General features: G+C 43.1%; 1 protein-coding gene across 1 annotated transcript in view; it reads left to right on the top strand.

Moving 5' to 3' along the window:
- Positions 1-435: 435 nt before the first annotated feature.
- Positions 436-22,487, top strand: part of LOC124005428 (forkhead box protein O1-A-like) — an 81,189-nt gene continuing 59,137 nt past the window's right edge. Inside the window, exon 1 of the mRNA XM_046314693.1 lies at positions 436-1,375. Within this exon, the coding sequence (XP_046170649.1) occupies positions 785-1,375 (591 nt within the window). The 5' untranslated portion in view covers positions 436-784. The remainder of the gene's footprint in view (positions 1,376-22,487) is intronic.

Raw genomic sequence — 22,487 nt, 5'->3', positions numbered from 1 at the left:
AGGATAACTAGTATGGATATATCTAAATCTTACTAAATGTAGTTTTTTTCTGTCAGAAAATACTACACGTTCCTACACGTTCCCTTAGATTTTGTATATTCTTTTATAAATCCAAGACTTGTCCAACATTTTATAAAGTAGTCCAATACTTAATAACATTGACACCCCAGACAACTTTCCCCTAAGACATGGGCAAAAAAAATAGACATAACTCAAAAACACATTGTTCTAACCGCTTGCACTTCCTTCAATATTTTCCATGTTTAAACGTTTAAACTCACTGCCCTGGCCCCTGTTTTCAGGGTGGGAAATATTGTTCTCGATAGAATAAGATCAGAAGCATGCATTAGGCAATGTAAAAGCCATGTCCTGTTTATAGACACAGGCCTAAGGGTTATCATTGGTGGCCACTCACTGTCACTCAAGGACCTAGTGGGTGTTACCCAATGTCTGTTACCAGTTTACTTCGTAGGATTTACAAAAGGTAATTTAGTATAACCGTGATTGACACTGACAGTAGACATCGACAAGCGTGATATACATGCTACGAACAGAACACTGATACACTTTAACTGTAACCGCGCAGTTTTAGATAAAGGAGCTAAAAAAAAAAATTGTATTACTTCATCGTAAACCACCGGCCGTTATCAACCAGTGCCTTCTATCTGGGAGTTCGTGAAGAAGTGACGACGGTTTCTACACTTTTACATTTGGTGCCTGGACTGGTCGATTCATTGAGTGTCTTTATGTGACAGTTGCGCTATTTGCCCGTTTGCTTTTCGAGATGGCAGAATTACCACCGCCGCAACAGTTGGTTGATATTGACCCGGATTTCGAGCCGCTCTCCCGCCCCCGGTCATGCACCTGGCCTCTGCCTCGACCGGAGTTCATCGAACCCGCCAGCTCGAACACATCTTCACCGGCGCCTGCAGTCAAGCAGGAGCCTGTCGAATACGTTAGTAACCTCAGTTTGTTAGAGGAGTCAGAGGACTACCAGGAGGATGAGAAACGGCTCGTTTTGTGCAATGATTTTCAATGCCAGGAGAAATGCATACACCAGCAACAGCAGCAACATCATCCACAGCAGTTACAGAAACACCCGGGTACTCTGCTGCCACACCAGCAACAGGTGCCCCCGCTCTCGTCCCCCGTCGGGTCAAATTCGGTGGCCGCTGCTGCCGCTGCTGCGCAGAGGAAAAGCAGCTCGTCGCGTCGGAACGCGTGGGGGAATATGTCCTACGCGGACCTCATCACCAAGGCGATAGAGAGCTCACCCGAGAAGCGACTCACCTTGTCTCAGATCTATGACTGGATGGTGAAGAGCGTGCCATATTTTAAGGATAAAGGAGACAGTAATAGCTCTGCAGGTTGGAAGGTAAGCAAGCAATAAGCATCCATTCGCGCTTAATATCTAATATGACATTATGTAGGCCTATTTTACAGCCACCACCCTGTGTCAAGTCAATTCAATTGTGTCCCAGGTCATTAATTCACTACGTGCCACAATGTCCCGCAGTGCAGAATCACGGATAGATGGGGGTATTTGAAGATCACGGGGCAGTGACTTAAAAATGTGTATCTTAGATCGATTGTCTGGGGCCAAGTTTACTTTCCCTCATGTAACAGAGATGATCATTTTGTTGGCCTACTTGACCAATTCCAGTCCACTTCCTTCGTGGGTCCGTGGTCCTCCCTATGTTATCAGATTTGCTATTAGCAATAAGCATTATCATCTGTAGCCCAACTGATGCATTTACTCTATTGGACAGAACATCCTGATTTGTTATTACATCCTTATTACATTATTTTTTATTATAAATGTAAATGCATCATTATTAATTATTATTCACTAAAATATATATTTTGGGTTTCTATTGCAAAGTACACTGAGTACACAAAATATAAAGAAAACCTTTTTCCAGGACATACACTGCCCAGGTGAAAGCTATGATCCCTTATTGATGTCACTTAAATCAGTGTCGATGAAAGGGAGAAGACAGGTTAAGTATTTTTAAGTGCCTTTGAACGGGTTTGGTAGTAGGTGCCAGGGGCACCAGTTTGTGTCAAGAACTGCAACACCGCTAGGTTTTTCACTCTCAACAGTTTCCCCTGTGTATCAAGAATGGTCCACCACCCAAAGGACATCCACCCAACTTGACACAACTGTGCGACGCATTGGAGTCAACATCCCTGTAGAATGCTAACGATACCATGTGAAGTCCATGCCCTAATGAAGTGAGACTGTTCTGCGGGGAAAAGGGGGTCCCTGATTTGATTGACGCAAATCAGGGAGCCAAATTATGCAATTTGGTTCCCGACGTTCACCAAAAAGTACACTATACTTGAAACTCTGGTTTAAATAAAGTGGTAGCAAAGGAGAACTTGGATCACCCTCTTCTTTTTAAACCAAAAGGCTAAAACTGTTTTCAAAATACATCAGCCAAAACTGATTTTAAGTGTTTTCCCGGTGATTGCATTAAGAATTGCGCATTGACTGCTTGTCATAACACATGTTTCCCTACCTATGGCTCTCGCAACTTGAAAGCACCTCGAGGAATGCTTCTCTTCTCTCACACAAGGCGACTAGGTACATAGTTAAACTACTCTACTATGGGGTTGTCTGATTTTGTTTTAATAACAACCTTACATGGCAAAAATATTAGCACTGGAAAGTTGCACCTGAGTGATATAGGCTTTGAATTACTTTGCCAGCAGCTACAGTAGGCTACACACCTCTGTCTGAGTTGAGTGCTGCTGTGGTGCGCATTATAGACTATTTAATTCCCTTTGTCTGAATATCAGAGTGTTAGCAACAATCATGCAAACTTGTTCTCAACTGGCCTACCGGGTAGATTTTAAATGCAGATCAGAGATTTTAAATGCAGATCTACACTGACCTCAAAAACCACATCTCCAAAATCCATATGATGGAAATCCATTGCAGTGACGGAGAGCATTAATCCCTCTGACAAATTCAGAGAAGTTGACTTGTTCCTCAAAGCTGGAGTGTTAATTCTGTCTACACAGAGTGATGATCTCTTCCAGTGAAGAGCACATCTCTCAATTAAAGGTGGACCATCTTGCTTATCATAAATGCTTTATAGAGCATTCATAAGTACTACACAGATGCTTCACAAACCATCTAAAAAGACTTAGCTATGGTAATACAATTTAAAATAAGGCATTTATAAATGGTTTGTTTAATGTTGCCTCTAAGGATACGAATAGGGGCCTTCTCACAGGCACAGATAACTGTGTAATTGTAACTGTGCCTTTATAACCGTGTCGCTTAGGGATGCACGATATATCAGTGAACATATTGGAATCGGCCAATATTACCTAAACATGCCAACATCGGTATCGGATGATGTCTAGTTTAATGCTGATGTGCAAAACCAATGTCAAAGCTGACGTGCATACCTATATAACGTAATGACGGCACGTAAAATTCTGCCCTACACGTGCAACACAGCATTCCTAACCTGGCCCACAATGTCTGCTGTGTGGATTGAGCAGTCATTTGAAAGAGTAAGAACATTTCAGCGAGACAACTCAAAGGCGAAAGCCATTAAACCCAAGATAATGGAATTCATTGCCCTTGACAATCAACTGTTCTGTCGTGGGTGATGTTCGCTTTCGCCGACTGGTCGAGCACCGGTACACACTACCAAGTGCGCTATTTTTCAGATGTTGCCCTACTGAAGTTGCATAGTGATAGCGTCACTGCTATTAGCTTCACGACATACATACTATGGAACACCATTTGGGTCTTTGCGTGTCAAAAAAGATACAGTAGCACTATCAAAGCTGTACAAAAAAGTCTGCAAACACCGGCCACGTTGATAATAAAGCAATTTGTTTGACCACAACTTCTGGGGTAGCTAGCTTTAGCTTGGAACCTAGCTAGCACCAATACAACCAACCTGAAAATATTGACCAGTAGAAACTGCAGTCATTTTCATTATTCTTAGCAATGATTTAGGAATCCTTGTGATTAAGTATTAGCTAGGTTGCCACTTGTTGTTTGCCTATTGAAATTGAACTTCAGTTCATGAAAATAAATAACTAGCCAGCTACTTAACCCTGTTGCCCAAAGCTAACGTTATAATCAGCCAGCTAGCTTCATCTGGCTAGCCACAATAAAGATTAGGCACAATAGTGGAATTTGCAAAAGTATGTTATTGACAGTGATGCAAATGAATACAAATAGTAGAATTATGCCATACTTTATTTTGAAGGCTAACCACAAAGTCCACTATTGTGGCTAATCCTTATTGTGGCTAGCTTCACATAGATGGGTCCGACCACCATTAATCAAATAAGAACTTTCTTATAAATTAGGGTTATTTTAGATGACACCTAGCTATATAGTTAGCTAGCTAACTATAGCTACTGAAACATTGTCGTTTTTCTATGTTTTTGGGGAACATTGTTTGCATCCATAAGCTAGCTAGCTTTTTCAAATCAAATCCAATTGTATTTGTCACATACACATGGTTAGCAGATGTTAACGCGAGTGTAGCGAAATGCTTGTGCTTCTAGTTCCGACAATGCAGTTTTATGACCAGAACTGTAGGTGTGCGAGACAACTTTACCAGCATCATAGCATACGTATCGATGAATCGTTGTGACATATGAAAAATGTGTGATAGTGTAATCAATGTGTAATAACTACGTAAAAAATGTATGAACACGTTAAATTGTGACATGCAGTCATATTCAGGTCCTGATTGGTCAACAAGCTTATTTGACACGCAAAGACCCAAACGGCGTTCCATAGACATCCTGGTTGAGAATGAAATTACTGAACAAATTAACAACGAAACAGCACAGCAAGTTAGTGAAAGAAATAGGTTTTTGATTATGTTTTACTGGTAATGGGGACATAAGTAAATGCCAACAAAATAACATTTTGGTCAGTGTGTGTGTGTGTAGGCAAGTCAGTCAAGAACAAATTCCTATTTACAATGACGGCCTACCCCGGCCAAACCCGGATGACACTGAGCCAATTGTGCGCCGCCCTATGGGACTCCCAATCACGGCCGGATGTGATACAGTCTGTATTAGAACCAGGAACTATAGTGACGCCTCTTGCACTGAGATGCAGTTCCTTAGACTCCTGCGTCTGTGTGTGTGTTAACTATTTAACTGTACTAGAATGCTTAAAAGGCCGCTAAAATGTTAAATATCGGTTATCGGTATCGTTTTTTTTGGCAAGGAAAATCTTGGGTATCGGCCAAAAATTTCATATCGGTGCATCACTAGTGTCGCTCATTCAACCCACTACATAGCTGAAGTTTTAGCATAGCAGTCTTGCGGTTGTTATGTTATTCTAATGGACGTCAGGGGCCCCTCCATTCTTCAGGATAAAAATAGATGTGGAGAGTTACCTGTATTTACCTCTGAGAGAGGTACTCCAGAGGTGTGTTCCAAGACGTAACAGTCATGGTCTGCCTATGCGTGCTGCCACAAAACGTCTGCCCACGTTCCCCTTGAGACAGCGCCGTGTCAACATTCCATGAGGTCATGGGATGTTTCTGTGGATCCACTTTTAAGCTGTAGCTGTGGGCATATGTATCAGAGATCAAATTTGATTTGCCAAATGCGCTAGAATACACTTTACTGCGAAAGGCTTGCTCACTCGCCCTTCTTAATGAAGCAGCGAGACAAAGAGAGAAAGCGAGAGAGAAGGAATAAAAAGCAAGACAGACAGACAGAGAGAAAGAAAGAGAAGGAATAGAGAGAGAGAGAGTAGAATTGTTATTGATTCAGGAAAGCTAACCTGCTGCTCACACATTTCGTGCTACTGCTGTTGTGGTTCACTTTGAAGTTCCCCTCTAGTATAGGAAGACTATCGTATTATAGTCTTCTTTTCAGTCCAGCGTAAAGTTATGATGGGCTCAGGCCAGCAAAGCGTTGGCGGTCTGTCTCCACTCCCGAGTGTAAATCATTGACTGTGAAACAGTTAAGTGTCTCTCAGCAGGCCCCTGGGAAAGAAAGAAAAGAGGAGAGAAAGGGAAAAAGGAGAGAGGAGAGCAGCAGGTTCCAGAGATCAGGTACAAAAAAACACCTAGGGGGGAAGTGTGATTTAAATCTCTGTATCAAAGTCATGTCATCATTTATTTGATTGAACCTTTATTTAACTCGGCAAGTCAGTTAAGAACAAATTCTTATTTTACAATGACGGCCCACCCCGGCCAAACCCTCCCCTAACCCGGACGACGCTGGGCCAATTGTGTGCCGTCCTATGGGACTTTTGATCACGGCCGGTTGTGATACAGCCCGGGATTGAACCAGGGTCTTTAGTGACGCCTCTATGACTGAGATGCAGTGCTTTAGACCACCGCACCTCTCGGGAGCCCCATGCTGTTCTGGTTCATTGGTTTTAGATATATATATTGACAAATAACTGAATGTGTAACAACTTCCGTTCCACCTGAATTGTGTGTATGTGTCTGTCTGTGTGTCGGTCACTGTAGTGTAAGGAATGCGACTGGCAAACCCCCTGTCCATATCAACTTATCCATTGTGATCTTAAAGGTAAACCCATCCTAAACTAGCACTCTGAGACGCTTGATAGGCTACATACAGCCCCTGACTAGGGTGAGTGACGGCTCTAAGTGTGAGGTTGGCGGGGGAGAGAGAGAGAGAGAGTCTGTCACTGGAGTGAAAGGAATGCGACTGGCAAACCCGCTCTGTGACTTTATAGGCACCGTGCCCATTTGGGGTGGCACTGCACTCCTATTGGCTGTATGTGTAATCCGAGTTTTACCCCACCCCATTAGAATTAATGCCGGTCGTGTTTAGTTTCTGTTCAAGACGTGTTGGCAAAGAACGAAAGCTAGGAGGAGTGGGCAGACAGGCCTGTAAGGAGAACAGTGAGGGAGCAACATATCTGTTTAATCAGAGTACCTGTAGCTACACTATACCAGTATTAAAGGACGGAAGAACGGTTTGACTTCGTCATATAGACTTGCTAAATAAATGTCCCAAAATAATTTACACTGCCTATAATGATCATATCAGCACATTGTATTGACTGTCCTTCTAAACCAGGTTAAATGCAATGTTTTCTTACAGATTCCTTTTTGACCCAGTTTAACTAGGCCTATAGGCAGTGTCCATGATGCTATGGTTGGTTTGTGTGTCAATCTTGAACATTTTGTTCCTTTGAAACTCTTAACACACACATACACACACACACACACCCTTGTTTATATAAGTAGTGGTGTACTCTGTGTCCTTGTCCATATTCTTCAACAGCACTGTGTATGTAGCAAAGGACACTGCTGCTGGTGGATGTGCAAATGTTTATCAGTCAGCCTTGATATGGCTGGTCACTGGATGAACCTAGGTACCCCAGTAACCTTTGAAGTCCAGAGGAGTGAGGGGAGAGATTCTCCCTCCCTCTCCAGTGATGCACCACGTGCTTTGTCCTCCCTTCTGTCACTAATTTGACTCACTTCTTCTCTGGAAACAAACAAGTTATAGGACATCTGTTGGAATACTAGAGAGAGCGAGCCCCGCTGCAGGCTTATCTACAACAAAACAAAAACACACTATCAGTCGGTGTGCCTTATGATATTCTAGGACAAGAGGAGCACAACAAACAGGGAGTGTGTTCAGAGTTGGTCATGGAAAGATTTGGCATACAGGTTGTTGGCACCTAAACGCACTGTTGTCAATTCTACCAGGCTTTGAGTTTGTTGTGGTGCCTTACTCAGCTCTATTCCTCCACCGGCTGATTTGGTGAGCAGCAGACACTAGACTAGACTGTTGTAGAAATACCTTAAGTAACATAAGCCTCTGTGGAGGTGGTCTGGCACTAGGCCAGTTCAATAAGAGCTATCGTAATGCTGGCACAGAACGTTCTCTCGTTTACTACAGCACTGTGAGCTTAGAGCAGGCTGGGGTGTATCAAGTATTTCAGAGTAGGACTAGGAGTTCTGGTCTATAATCCTTAACAGCTTGTTTGTGCTTGTTCAATAAAAAGGCCCACATACTGTATTTTGTCACTCAAAACATTCCTCAGTGCAAAAGGAATGTAACAAAACATATACATATTCTCGTACGGACGGTAATATTCTTTATCAGTCAAAACACCCTTCCCCCCCTTTTCCCCCTTTTTCCGACGCTATCTTTTGCAGCGCCGACCGAGGCACCGCCGTGGGTAGGCTAAGTGTGAGTATGGATGTGTGAGTTCAGATGGGGTGACTCGTCTTATAAGAGACATTACGCAAACAAAAACATTTACTGGAATTGGAATGCCCTGGGCCAAAGTCTGCTGCCGTGCGTAGGTAGTTAGTCAGCTCAGTGGTGATGATAGGATAGGGAGAGCCGTCTACTTAGACCAGATACAGATGGAATTACAAACAGAAGAGGAGATGCAGACACATTTAGACAGACAGATATTGACAGGTTGCTCCAGACAGACACACACAGCTAGACAGACAGACATGAAACATGGACTCAGAAATGAAGGCTAACTCAGCTCCCACAGCATTTTGTGCTTTACTTGTGCTGTGTTCAATCTACTTTTTGCACTATATGCCTAGCAGCCTAAGTGTTTAGGAGTTTAACGTCACTTCTGTGAGATGAAACACCAATAGTGAGTCGGGAAATGCCTGCAGAGCTATGCGTGACTGACGGGGCTGAACAAATCAGTTTCCATTGTGTGAAACAAAACAACTTGGTCACTGCATGGCCGCTTTATGAATTACTGCCCTAGCTACAAGACAGCCTTTTCCTCCTTTTCATTCTAAACCTGTCTGAAATTATTCATCTATAGCCTCTCTTCTTTTTGAACACGGGGGTGAGTCGTGGGTGAGGGGCGCTTGGCGCTGCTAGTGGCGACAGAGCTTATTTTTACTCAATGAAAAATGTTCTTCTTTTTCATTGAGTCCTCAGTCTTAACAATAACAGGAGGCAACACAAACACCTCAATCAATGTAGGGGGGAGGGGGCATCAAACATCCCTGAATTCCAGAGTTGTGTGCTCATATCCCTGCGTCGTCCATGTCCTCTAGTTTCCTGTGCGGACTCAACAGCTTGGCCTTTCAGGTCGGTGTCCCAAATGGCTAGTGCTGAGCGATTTAACTGACATCGGTTGAATTATTTTGAATTCCATTTTGTTCAGGGGGTTTTCTGTGAGGGCAATGTGCAGTTTCTCTAAAGATAACTCAGATCAAGCCTGAACTGTGCGATTTGTAGTAGGGAGTTGTAGTTTCCAACAGGCCAATATTCGACATAGTTTAGCACAGAAAACGTGTTAATTAACTATAATGGCCATAATCCATTGCGAGCCTCCCTGTCCGGTCTGAGACGGAGAGAAGAGACAGAAGAGAGTGCGGTCGAGAGGTATAGAGAGCAGTTGCTTCGTGAGGTATCTATACTTGATCTAAGATTGATAGTTGGTTTTCAGCAGTCATGAAAGTATGCCTTATTTACTTTGAAGAATGACTAAAATAGTGATTTTTGTCAGACAGCATAGGCAGCAGCTCTATATAGATATGTTGACTTGGAATTAAATAATAAAGTCATCTAATAGGCCTAAAACAAATGTAATATACTGTGCCTTCAGAAAGCATTCACACCCCTTGACGAATGTGAAAGTGGAATGTTTACAAATGAATTCAAATTAAAAGCTGAAATTAGTAAGTATTCAACCCCTTTTGTTATGGCAAGTCTAAATATATTCAGGAGCAGAAATGTGCTTAACAAGTCACATGAGTAGCATGGACTGACTGTGTGCAATAATAGTGTTTAACGTGATTTTTTAATGACTACCTCATCTCTGTACCCCACACATACAATTATATTTAAGGTCTCTCAGTCAAGCAGTGAATTTCAAACAGAGATTCAACCACAAAGACCAGGGAGGTTTTCCAAATGACTCGCAAAGAAGGGCTGAAGGACGAAAAATGAAGAAAAAAAGAACACTGAATATCCCTTTCAGCATGTTGAAGTTATTCATTACACTTTGTAGTGATTGTATGGTGTATCAATACACCCAAAGATACGGGCGTCCTTCTTAACTCAGTTGAGGAGAGGAAGGAAATCACAGGGATTTCACCATGAGGGCAAGGGTGAATTTAAAACAGTTTCCAAGTTCAATGGCTTTGATAGGGGAAAACTAAGGATGGATAAACAACATTGTAGTTACTCCACAATACTAACCCAATTGATAGAGTGAAAAGAAGGAAGCATGTACAGAATAAAAAATATTCCAGAACATGCATCCTGTTTGCAACAAGGCACTACAGTGATTCTGCAAAGAATGTGGTGAAGCAATTAACTTTTTTCCACGAATACAAAGTGTTATGTTTGGGGCAAATCCAATACACACATTACTGAGTACCACTATCAATATTTTCAAGCATAGTGGTGACTGCATCATGTTATGGGTAAAAAAACACACACAAAAAACGGAATGAAGCTAAGCACAGAGGAAAACATGGTTGTCTGATTTCCACCAGACACTGCGAGATAAATTCACCTTTCAGCAGGACAATAACCTAAAACACAAGGCCAAATCTACACTGAAGTTGCTTATCAAGGAGACAGTGAATGTTCCTGAGAGGTCGAGTTACAGTTTTGACTTAAATCTACTTGAAAATCTATGGCAAGACATGAAAATGGTTGTCTAGCAATGATCAACAACCAATTTGACAGAGTTTGAAGAATAAAAACTAAAAAGTTGCTCTATCCAGGTGTGCAAAGCTGTTAGTGACTTACCAGAAAATATTCTAACATATTGACTCGGTTGTGAATACTGTATTTCGGATTCAAAAAATGTGCTATAATTTCTAAATGGGATATGGGATATTGTGTGTAGATGGTTAATATAATATTTAATCTATTTTGAATTCAGGCTGTACCACAATAAGTAAAAGGGTCGGAATACTTTTTGAAGGCACTGTATATAAGCACATCATGCCCGTATGTTTATGAATGCGTCCATCTGTCTGTCTGTAGTGTGTAAGCTGCTATGTGACCAAAAGTCAGTACAAGCCATTGCATCATGTGACTCAGTTTAGCCGTGGAACATTCGTAGGTGGACGGAGTGAGGGAGTGTTGGTGCGTGCATGCGTGTTGTTGGCCATGGGGTGACGGAGTTGGGAGTGTAAAGGGTCGGTTGTGTGACATTGCATGTAGTCACCATGAACTCTAAGGATTGGAATCAAGCGCCTTAACCATTCATGACCACAAAGTCTCCTGTTTGAGCCCTGTCCTGCAGTAAAGGCCCACTCATTGGAGACACAGGGAGAGCTGTAGCTTGGGCGTTTGTGTGGGTAAGTCAGTCTGCTGGCATGAACTGAGGTCATGTCTTTGGTACTACTACTATGTTGTCAACCAACAATAAAACACAAGAATACTGTTATGACAAATACCGCATAGGCATGGCATACATTTAGTGGTTGAAAATTTGATTTCAGGTGATTATAACCTGTTAATAACAAAATAAATACAGCACTTTGACAAAAGATCCAGGAACACAACCTCAAAGAGCATCCTTGCTTGTTGTGTGCAAATGGCTGATTTCCTTTCATCTAAAAACAAACAAACAAACAAACATAACAGGAGTTTTTCATGTCATGTTATGCCGGCCCAACCCCCGGCCCCAGCCCCGGCCCTAAGTCCCGGATGGTGGAACCTTTGGCGATTGGTTATTTTTACCCCTTCCTGTAAAAACAGCAGCAGCTCGGTCGGTGCCTTGGTTCGTCCCCCACAATGAACTATGATGCACATCCTGCTGACTGGCTGGAAAATAGCACCGGCCTGCCGTGTGTTCGTATCTCCTCCGTCCTGAAAAACATAAGGGCCAGGCAGGGTGGGAGGGGGGAATGAGGGAAGGGTAGGGAGGTAGGGGTAGCAAGAGGAGGGAGGGAGATGGTGAGATAGAGAGGGAGGGAGTAGGTAGGGAGGCAGAAAGGAAGCAGAGGGGAGGGAGAGTTAAGGAGAGAGGGAGGAGGGAGAGAGGGAGGCAAGGAGGGAGAGAGGAGTTAAGTCGCTAACAGACAGTGCACGGCGTGTGGGGTGGCCCATTCATTTTCAACGAAGCCTAGGTGAGGGGGCAAAATTCTATCCAGGCGGCGCTGTCGGCGGTGCTCATGCCTGTGAAGGCATGCACAAGCCGAGGCGGAGAAAATATAAATCTATTCTATTTCTGAAGTGGTGCTGCAGTTGTTGACCAATAACAGAAAACGTAGCCTGCGTGGTGATACATCATCAGCACGTACATCCAACAGAAGGACCAGCAAACTTGCCAACTCTAGCTAGCTGGCAAAAACTTCAGTTTACAGAGTCATGTTTAGCAATAAAAATCATTGCTTTCTAATAATTTTTTGGGGGGTTAATAATTTCTGTAGCATGTAAATACATTTTTATGCATGCTTATGGTGTTATAGAAATTCACTTTTGGCATGTCAATAACGTATGCTTATTTCGTACTATGGTCACAACTGGCTGTCGCCCAGTGTGTAAAGGCACGAGCAGCTATTTTTCACTGAGAATCGCTATTGTTTCCAAGATTTGTTCTAGAAGTTGCTAGATAACATCTTGCCATTGCCAGAACGATGTCACAGCACCAATTTGCCTTGCTGCGGCCCCCAATGTAGCTTTTTCGCCTAATCTCCCACCACAGCTTTCGCCCCTTCTCCCGGAGGAAGGGAGCACAAGACAGGATAGTTCCTGGCTCAGGGTAATTGTGTGTGTGTGTGTAAAGTGAGGTGTTTTCTCTATTCTCCACAACTGTCCCTCCCTGTGCTCTCCCTATACTGTCTGTCACCTTATCAACAGTTGATCATATCTATAAAAAGGTCATAGATCAGATCTATGTATCTGGTATGTACAGTATTCATACTACCGTAATACGGAAACAATATAGGGTGGGGTAAATGATTCCCAAATGCCACCTCCAGCGATGCTGATAGAAATAATAATGATGATAATGGTGATAGTATCACCGGGGAGGAGGGTGTTATTTTACTCTTTGTGATAACACCACTCCCCACCACTCTAGTGGGTAGAGGGTGGATTCTGGTGGGTGGAGGTGGAAGGTGTTAGGGGTGGATGCTGCTCTCCACTCTGTGTGTGTGTGTGTGTGGTTGGGGGAGGGCGGAAGTTACTAGAGGTGGGTGGAGCATCCTGTGTTCCCCACGCTATGCTTATTTATTGCCCATCAGTGTTTGTGTGTCTGTGTGTGCCAGCTGGGCGTTCCAGCCGTTTGCCCTGCCAGAGCAGCCAGCCCTGTCTCGCCGCATGCCTACCCGCTGGGGCCTCTCTCTCTCCCCTGGGTTAGCCTGGAGGCCCTGGAGGCTGGGGCCTCTCTCTCTCCCCTGGGTTAGCCTGGAGGCCCTGGAGGCTGGGGCCTCTCTCTCTCCCCTGGGTTAGCCTGGAGGCCCTGGAGGCTGGGGCTAGGCGCCAAAGGGAGGAAGGGAGGGAGGGGGAAAGAGAGAAAGAGTGAGTGCATGAACGGCATCTTCCTGGAACTCAGTGTTTTTCTCAATGAGCTGTGATCTGAGCCATCGCCAGCCACACGTGTAGCAGCTCTGTAACTGTGTGTGTGTGTGAGACTAACTTCCTGTTAATGTTTATTTTGTATTTTTGGGGGTGGGGTTTGTGTTCCTTAGAGATCCCTGAAGACCATGTCTGAAATGTGTTTTTAATACATGTACAAAACTGTATGCACTCACTACTGTAAGTCGCTCTGGATAAGATTGTCTGCTAAATGACTAAAATGTAATCATTACAACACCACAGGGGTATACTACAAAGCAAGATCAATGAGTTAGCCAGCTAACTTCAAGTTGTTATGTCACGTGCACACGTACAGGGAAATGCCATAATTGCAAGCTCTAAACCCAACAAGGTAGTAAACAATACCAATGTAGTACTAAAAATAATGTAAGGTAGAATAAAAACAATAAAATAAGAACATGAGAAAGTAAGAAGCTATATACAGGGTTGGCTTGGGTGGTATACCGTATATACGGTATTCAATACTGTTAACTATTTCTTTGAAGTTTTCCAATGCATTTTTATATTTATGGCTATTTTTTAAGTAAACACCTGCAGTCAACTGGTGCAATGCGTTAGGACTGTGGTTCTCAATCCTGGTCCTGTGGACCCAAAGGGGTGCACGTTTTTGTTTTTGCACTAGCACTACACATCTGACTCAAATCATCAAAGCCATTTTGATCAGGTGTGTAGTGCTAGGGGCAAAAACAAAAATGTGCACCCCTTTGGGTCCCCAGGACCAGGATTGAGGACCAGTGCATTAGGAGATAAAGCAGATCGCGTTCTTATTTCACCTGTCACATTATTTTACATTATGAAGCTTACTTAGTTCCCCAGAACAGTGTGGCCAGTCATGTGTTTGTTTGTAAGGTGGTCCCAGCTGTGTATCGACAGGGAAGCCACAGAAGTGAATGAGATTACAATAAAAAAAGCAAGGTATTTTGTGCAAACATGATGCATGGCCATCATATGTATAATGGTTAGGCCTGCCATAGAAACAATGTAGCCAGCTACATTTCCTAATGTTTTGCTTAAAGTTAATCTTGCATTTTACCTGAGAAAAATTGGTAAACCAAGAAAGTATCTGAGAAAAGAAGCTACATATCAGTCGGAGCACTGTCTGCTGATAGAATGCCCATCCGGGAATTCTCATCCGAGTTTAGAAGTGCAACTGAAGCACAACATGTGTCTGATGCAGAAATTACAATAAGAAGCATTTTAGGTCTCTGTTTACAAAACACAAAGTGTTCATCTTTTTTTCCTGTGTGAAAAACATGCATTTTGTGTTAGCAAGTTATTCTAGGGGTCATGTTATCTAAGTAAGTGGCTGAATTAGTAAGGTGACAGGGCATCATGTTGTGTTAGCTTACTGCCGTGTTTGAGAAGGCAAAGCCCTTTGGATGAGTTATTTGTACAGCTGCCACTGTTATCTTGATTTCCTTGCGTTTTTTCTCCTCTCCGTTAGGGTTAGGGCTCCTCCCCCCTCTTCTCTGAGCAGAGCAGGCAGGCCTTTTGCCCTAGCGACTACAGACTCCACACAGACACAGGATGTAGACATGCTGCTGGAGAGACAGTACTGCATGCGTCAAAACTTTGTTCATTTGCACGTATCTCATTCACATTTGCTTGTAAATGTCCAAACGAATCAAAAATGACATTCGGTAGCTCCTACATATATATATATATAACTTTATGAGCTGGATTGTCTGTCTTAGCAATTTGTTTATTTTCATTTGTGCTCATTAGCATATTTAGCTAGCAGCCTACATGCAAATTCGCTATTACTTGTGCACATTTTGTTATCATTCTGGTAATAAATGCCCAATGGGCTTTTTCTTCTTTTTTTTGGCACCCACTTGTGTACTAAACCAGTATTAACATAAATCATGGGGTGAGAGAAGGATGGGATGATATGAAAATCTGGATACCACCCAACCCTAATATAGAGTCAGTTCCAATACCATATTTACAATGTGCAGGGATAAAGTATTTGAGATTCTTCAAAGTAGCCACCCTTTGCCTTGATGACAGCTTTGCACACTCTTGGCATTCTCAACCAGCTTCATGAGGTAGTCACCTGGAATACATTTGAATTAACAGGTGTGCCTTGTTAAAAGTTCATTTGTGGAATTACTTTCCTTCTTAATGCGTTTGAGCCAATCTGTTGTTGTGACAAGGGGTGGTTTACAGAAGATAGCCCTATTTGGTAAAAAAAAACAAGTCCATATTATGGCAAGAACAGATCAAATAAGCAAAGAAAAACCACAGTCCATCATTACTTTATTAAGGCATGAAGGTCAGTCAATACGGAAAATGTCAAGAACTTTGAAAGTTTCTTCAAGTGCAGTTGCAAAAACCATCATGCGCTATGATGAAACTGGCTCTCATGAGGACCGTCACAGGAATGGAAGACCCAGAGTTACCGCTGCTGCAAAGGGTAAGTTCATTAGAGTTACCAGCCTCAGAAATCGGCACTTAACTGCACCTCAAATTGCACCTCAGAGAGTTCAAGTAACAGACACATCTCAACATCAACTGTTCAGAGGAGACTGTGAATCAGGCCTTCATGGTTGAATTGAAGAAAACCACTACTAGAAACCACTACTAAAGGCCAATAAGAAGAAGATACTTGCTTGGGCCAGAAACACGAGCAATGGACATTAGACTGGTGGAAATCTGTGGTCTGTGGAGTCCAAATTTGAGATTGTTGGTTCCAACCGCCGTGTTTTTGTGAAACTCAGAGTAGGTGAATGGACAATCTCGGCATGTGTGGTTCCCACCGTGAAGCATGGAGGAGGAGGTGTGATGATGCTTTGCTGGTGACACTGTCAGTGATTTATTTAGAATTCAAGGCACACTTAACCAGCATGGCTACCACAGCATTCTGCAGCGATACACCATCTCATCTGGTTTGTGCTTAGTGGGACTATCATTTGTTTTTCAAAAGGACAATGACCCAACACACCTCCAGGCTGTGTAAGGGCTATTTGACCAAGAAGGAGAGTGATGGAGGGCTGCATCAGATGACCTGGCCTCCACAATCACCTGACCTCAACCCAATTGAGATGGTTTGGGATGAGTTGGACCGCAGAGTGAAGGAAAATCAGCCAACGAGTGCTCAGCATATATGGGAACTCCTTCAAGACTGTTGGAAAAGCATTTCAGATGAAGCTGGTTGAGAGAATGCAAAGCTGTCATCAAGGCAGAGGGTGGCTACTTTGAAGATACTCAAATATAAAATTCATTTTGATTTGTTAAACACTTTTTTGGTTACTACATGATTCCATATGTGTTATTTCATAGTTTTGATGTCTTCACTATTATTCTGCAATGTAGAAAATAGTTTTAAAAAAATAAAAAAATAAAAACCCTGGACTGGGTAGGTGTGTCCATGCTCTTGACTGGTACTGTAGTTATAGAGAAACAACAAAAACAATAGTTGCATCCAACTAGTTCATCCATCCTACTACTCAGTCAAGACCACCATCATAATGTCTGCTATAGAAACCACCCCATGTTGCTCCAGTCTGTCTGCCCTCTCACAGCCCACTGAAACCCCAGCCAGATTAATGGACTGAGCTGTGGGCCCCCAGCCAGCCCGATGAATCCCTGTTCCTCATAATTACTTGCAGTGCTGCGATGTGTGTTGTATTGTTAGTGGTGGCCTAGAGGCCCCCCAGGGCCCCGAATATATGGAGTTGATAGGGAGGTGATTATCCTGTCGCTTGCTGGCTGGAACTAGAGGACAATGCAACGGCCCCGCGTGCCACACATTCCACAGCCTCACACAGCCTGCCTCATAGACCATAGACCCTGCACTGTATTACTACTGTACAGCCTCTTTCAGACATCAGCCTTACACACATAGATACAGGCAGGAATGCAAGCAGGCAGACTAACTCACACTCACTCACTCACTCACTCACTCACTCACTCACTCACTCACTCACTCACTCACTCACTCACTCACTCACTCACTCACTCACTCACTCACTCACTCACTCACTCACTCACTCACTCACTCACTCACTCACTCACTCACAAGGTGTTTACATGCCTTTACCCTCCACTACATCACTGCTGTCCATATAGAAAGTAGTGTTGCTTTTTCGATACAAACTATATTACGTTTCAGTACTAGAATTTTCGCGCAGCCCCTTTGTAGCGCGAAGAGCAAAATGCCTGCAGCACTTCCTCATTCATTGCTAGATCTTTCTGGGCTGCATTGTTAGCTACCCACTCAGGCTGCACTGAAATTAACGCACTTGAATAATGGAACACGGCATGTAGACATTTTTTTACTGTTCATTACTGTTCGCAAAACAATGTCTCGCTTACAGCTGAAGCAACATCAATTCACTAACCTAGCATATAACACAATATGCTGATTTCAAAGCTGATTGTCACCAAAAACTTTATTTCACTTCATCTCCCTCGCCTCCCTCATTCACCTGTCTCGTGAATCAATGTAGGCTACATCTTGATTTACCCAGTTTATCACAGCTCAATGCTATATATAGATGTCAACACAGTTGACCACAACAGTCCTAGATAGAAACCCCCTAGTACACAAGGTCATTATTATCTCTGTACTATATTTTCTGGAACCTATTCTCAGGGTTTCCAGGAGACTAAAACATCCCTATTTGTTGCTCTAGTCTAGAAGGAAGCCCGTTTGGGTTCATGTGCTCAACAAACCAATTAAATTAAAATGTTTACAGTGTAAAACAAATAGAAATGTGACCGTGTATTCATTAGTTTTGATTAATATCATCGTGCGCAGGTGCAGATAAAATAAATTACAAATGAAAAAATTACTACGTCACGAGTGTATATATTTTTATACTAATGGTGTTTTGGTCTGAAGTTGTGTGAGTGGAATATACAGAGGACTATACTACAAAGCAGGATCAATGATTTAGCAAGCTAATTTTGATAAGCAACCAGAAATAAACTAGAGATTTTCTGGTTCATTAAAAATAGCTCAACTTTGTTATGTTTTTTTTTTCATTTGTTGAATCAATTAGACCATGCCCAGAAAACAGGGCTGCAGTGGAGCAGGTCGAGAGCTTTAAGTTCCTCAAGTTCCAAACCACTAAGGACGTAAAATGGTCCACACACACACTTATAAAGAAGGCGCAACAGTGACTCTTCCCCCTCATGAGGTTGAAAATTTTGGCATGGGCACTCAAATCTTCAAAAAGTTCTACAGCTGCACCATTGAGAGCTTCTTGACTGGCGGCATCACTGCTTCGTATGGCAACCGCAACACCTTTGATCACATGGCGCTGCAAAGGGTGGCGCGGACAGCATAGTATATCACTGGGGCCGAGCTACCTGCGATCCAGGACCTCTATATCAGGCGGTGTGAAAGGAAAAAAGGGCCAGAATTTCTTTAAAGACTCCAGCCACCCAAGCCATAGACTATTCTCTCTGCTTCCGCATGGTAAGCGGTCCCGGTGCATCAAGTCTGACACCAACCACTGCATCGGCTTGCTAGAGATGTCACTACAGACCCGGGATCGATCCCAGGCTGTGTCGTATCCGGCAGCGACCGGGAGACCCATGAGGCGAAGCAACAATTGGCCCAGTGTCGTTTGGGTTAGGGGAGGGTTTGGCTGGCCGAAATGTCCCTGTCCCATTGCGCTCTCTCTCTTTGTGGTAGGCCCGGCGCATGCATGCTGACATCAATTGCCAGCTGTATGGTGTTTCCTCTGACACATTGGTGCGGCTGGCTTCCGGGTTAAGCAAGCAGTGTCTCAAGAAGCAGTGCGGTTTGGCGGGGTCGTGTTTCGGGGGAGGCTCTTGACCGTCACATCTCCCGAGTCCGTATGGGAGTTGAAGAGATGGGACAAAACTAACTACCACTTGGATATCACAAAATTGGGGAGAAAAAGAGGTTAAAAAAAATATATATAAAAAAATGCTGGCACCAACAGGCTCCTGAACAGCTTATATCCCCAATAAACAAGACTGCTAAATAACTAACAAAATGGCAACACAGACCATCTGAGTTGACCCTTGTTTTCACTTTTATTTTTGCACTGTCTGTATGCACAATCAGAGTTGTACACATACACACAGACACTCCAAAACACACATAACACGCACATACAGTAACAGTCACAAGTTTAAAGAGTTGTGGGAATTTGAACTGAGATCATTGAATATTGCGAATCCTCCTCACCCGGAGGGAGAGGTTGGAAGCAGGAAAACTGAGAATTTCCCTGCATTTTTATTTCCGCTTGTGCTGTTGAAAACAAATGATAGTCTCACGAAGTGCAATGGTGTGGCAAAATGCTGTGGTGTCCATGCTGGTTAAGTGTGGCTTGAATTCTAAATAAATCACTGACAGTGTCACCAGCAAAGCACCCCCACACCATCACACCTCCATGCTTCACGGTGGGTAACACATATGCGTAGATCGTCCGTTCAGCTACTCTGCGTCTCACAAACACACGGCAGTTGGAACCAAAAATATCATATCGGGACTCATCAGACCAAAGGACAGATTTCCACCGGTCTAATGTCCATTGCTCATGTTTCTTGGCCCAAGCAAGTATCTTCTTCTTATTGGTGTCCTTTAGTAGGGGTTTCTTTGCAGCAATTCGACCATGAAGGCCTGATTCACACAGACTCATCTGTACAGTTGATGTTGAGATGTGTCTGTTACTTGAACTCTGTGAAGCATTTATTTATGCTGTAATTTCTGAGGCTGGTAACTCTAATGAACTTATCCTCTGCAGAAGAGGTAACCCTGGGTCTTCCTTTCCTGTGGTGATCCTCATGAGAGCCAGTTTTATCATAGTGCTTGATGGTTTTTGCGACTGCACTTGAAGAAACTTTAAAAGTTCTTGAAGTGTTCTGCATTGACTGACCTTCATGTCTTAAAGTAATGATGGACTGTGGTTTCTCTTATCTTAGTTAATCTGTTCTTGCCATAATATTGACTTGTTCTTTTACCAAATAGGGCTATCTTCTGTATACCACCCCTTCCTTGTCACAACACAACTGATTGGCTCAAACACATTAAGAAGGAAAGAAATTCCACAAATTAACAAGGCAAAGCTGTCGTCAAGGCTAAGGGTGGCTACTTTGAAGATACTCAAATACATTTGGATTTAACACTTCTTTGGTGACTACATGATTCCAAATGTGTTATTTCATAGTTTTGATGTTTTCACTATTATTCTACAATGTAGAAAATAGTTCAAATTAAGAAAAACCCTTGAATGAGTAGGTGTGTCCATACTTTTGACTGGTACTGCATGTGTTGGTAGCAATATGTTGAAGTTAGACATTGTTTTAGACAAGGCAAAAACACACTATAGAAACTCACATTGAACTCTGCCTGTCTGCCCGGGTGCATTTGAGGTGAAACGAAGGCAAGCGGAAATAAAAATGCAGGGAAGTTCTGAGTTTTCCTGCTTCCTACCTCTCCCAACCCTCCTCACACATTCTTCACTGTTCTCAGTTCAAATTCCCACGACTCTTCAAACTTGAAGTGGGCATCAGCACTGTCAACTGAGATGTGTCATAATAATAAGATGTTGGACATCATATAGACATCTGCAGATGTTGAGATGGCCACTTGCACGTTTCTCTCTGGAGAGGTTTGGTTTTAAGAGCCTGTGTTGGACGTAGAACCAGGCATTCTCCAAGACCATTAAATATGGCTGCCATCTTCAAAGGGCAGTAGAGGTCCCTTCTTCCTGACTCAGACTTTTCACACACACACACACACACACACACACACACACACACACACACACACACACACACACACACACACACACACACACACACACACACACACACACACACACACACACACACACACACACACACACACACACACACACACACACACACACACACACACACACACACACAGACCAGTCTGTCCATTGTGCCCTTTAGGAGGCCACTGTCTCCTGTGTTTGGCAGTCAGAAGGGCCATATCAGCACCTACCAGCACTTCCTGAGCGGATATGATGGAGAAGGGAGTGGAGTGCACTGACTGACCTGCCCACAAACAAGCCCAATGGGAAGCTAAAGTCTCTTGCTCTCTTTTTCTCTCTCTCTTTGGCTCTCTTTCTTTCTTTGTCTGGCATAACACTGCTCTGGCACACAGAGTATTGCAGGCTATCACAGCACACACACTTAGTCATGTACCCATGTCCAACACACACACCCACACACACACACACACACACACACAAATCTGGTCTTCTAACGTCTATTATATAAATCACAGAGAAAGAGGGAGAGAGAAAGAGGGAGGGAGAACATAGACAGAAAAAGAGAGAGACAGAGAGAAAGAAAAAGAGAGAGGCAGGGAGGGGTGACAAAGAGTATGACGTGGTGTGAAGAAAAAAACAAATAATCAAAAGTGACTGAGATTAAAGCTCAATCCTGTTAAAACTATTTGGCCTTTTTACTCTGGAAGTAGACACACGAATGTGAGTCATTCATTTTCTAAATTAGGCCCAGTCAGAGATTATAGATCGGAATATCTCTGCCTAGAATTTATGCCTTAGCTTCAGACTAGAACTTTTACAAGTCTGACTATCTCTGTCTAGGCATTAGCTTCAGCTTGTGGAACTAAGGCTGAAGCCTTATTATTGTGCAAATAGACCTAATAATAATATAATAAGATATGCCATTTAGCAGTCGCTTTTATCCAACGTGACTTACAGTCATGCGTGCATACATTTTACGTACGGGTGGTCCCGGAAATGTAACCCACTACGGGGGGTTGTTGAGGATTATTTCTGTCTGTAATAAAGAACTTTTGTGGGGGAAAACTAATTCTGATTGGATGGGCCTCTGTTAGAGATGAAGGCTTATTTGCATAATTTCAGTGTCCATTTGTTTTGCAAACTCTGAAATCACATGAGCGCCACAGAAACAGCTTTAACCAAACAATTGACTTGCATTAAAATGTAACTACACCCAAAAATCCAGAT

Source organism: Oncorhynchus gorbuscha, linkage group LG02, assembly GCF_021184085.1.
Source record: "Oncorhynchus gorbuscha isolate QuinsamMale2020 ecotype Even-year linkage group LG02, OgorEven_v1.0, whole genome shotgun sequence".
NCBI classification, from domain to species: Eukaryota; Metazoa; Chordata; class Actinopteri; order Salmoniformes; family Salmonidae; genus Oncorhynchus; species Oncorhynchus gorbuscha.
This window is presented reverse-complemented; position numbering and strand designations above follow the sequence as displayed.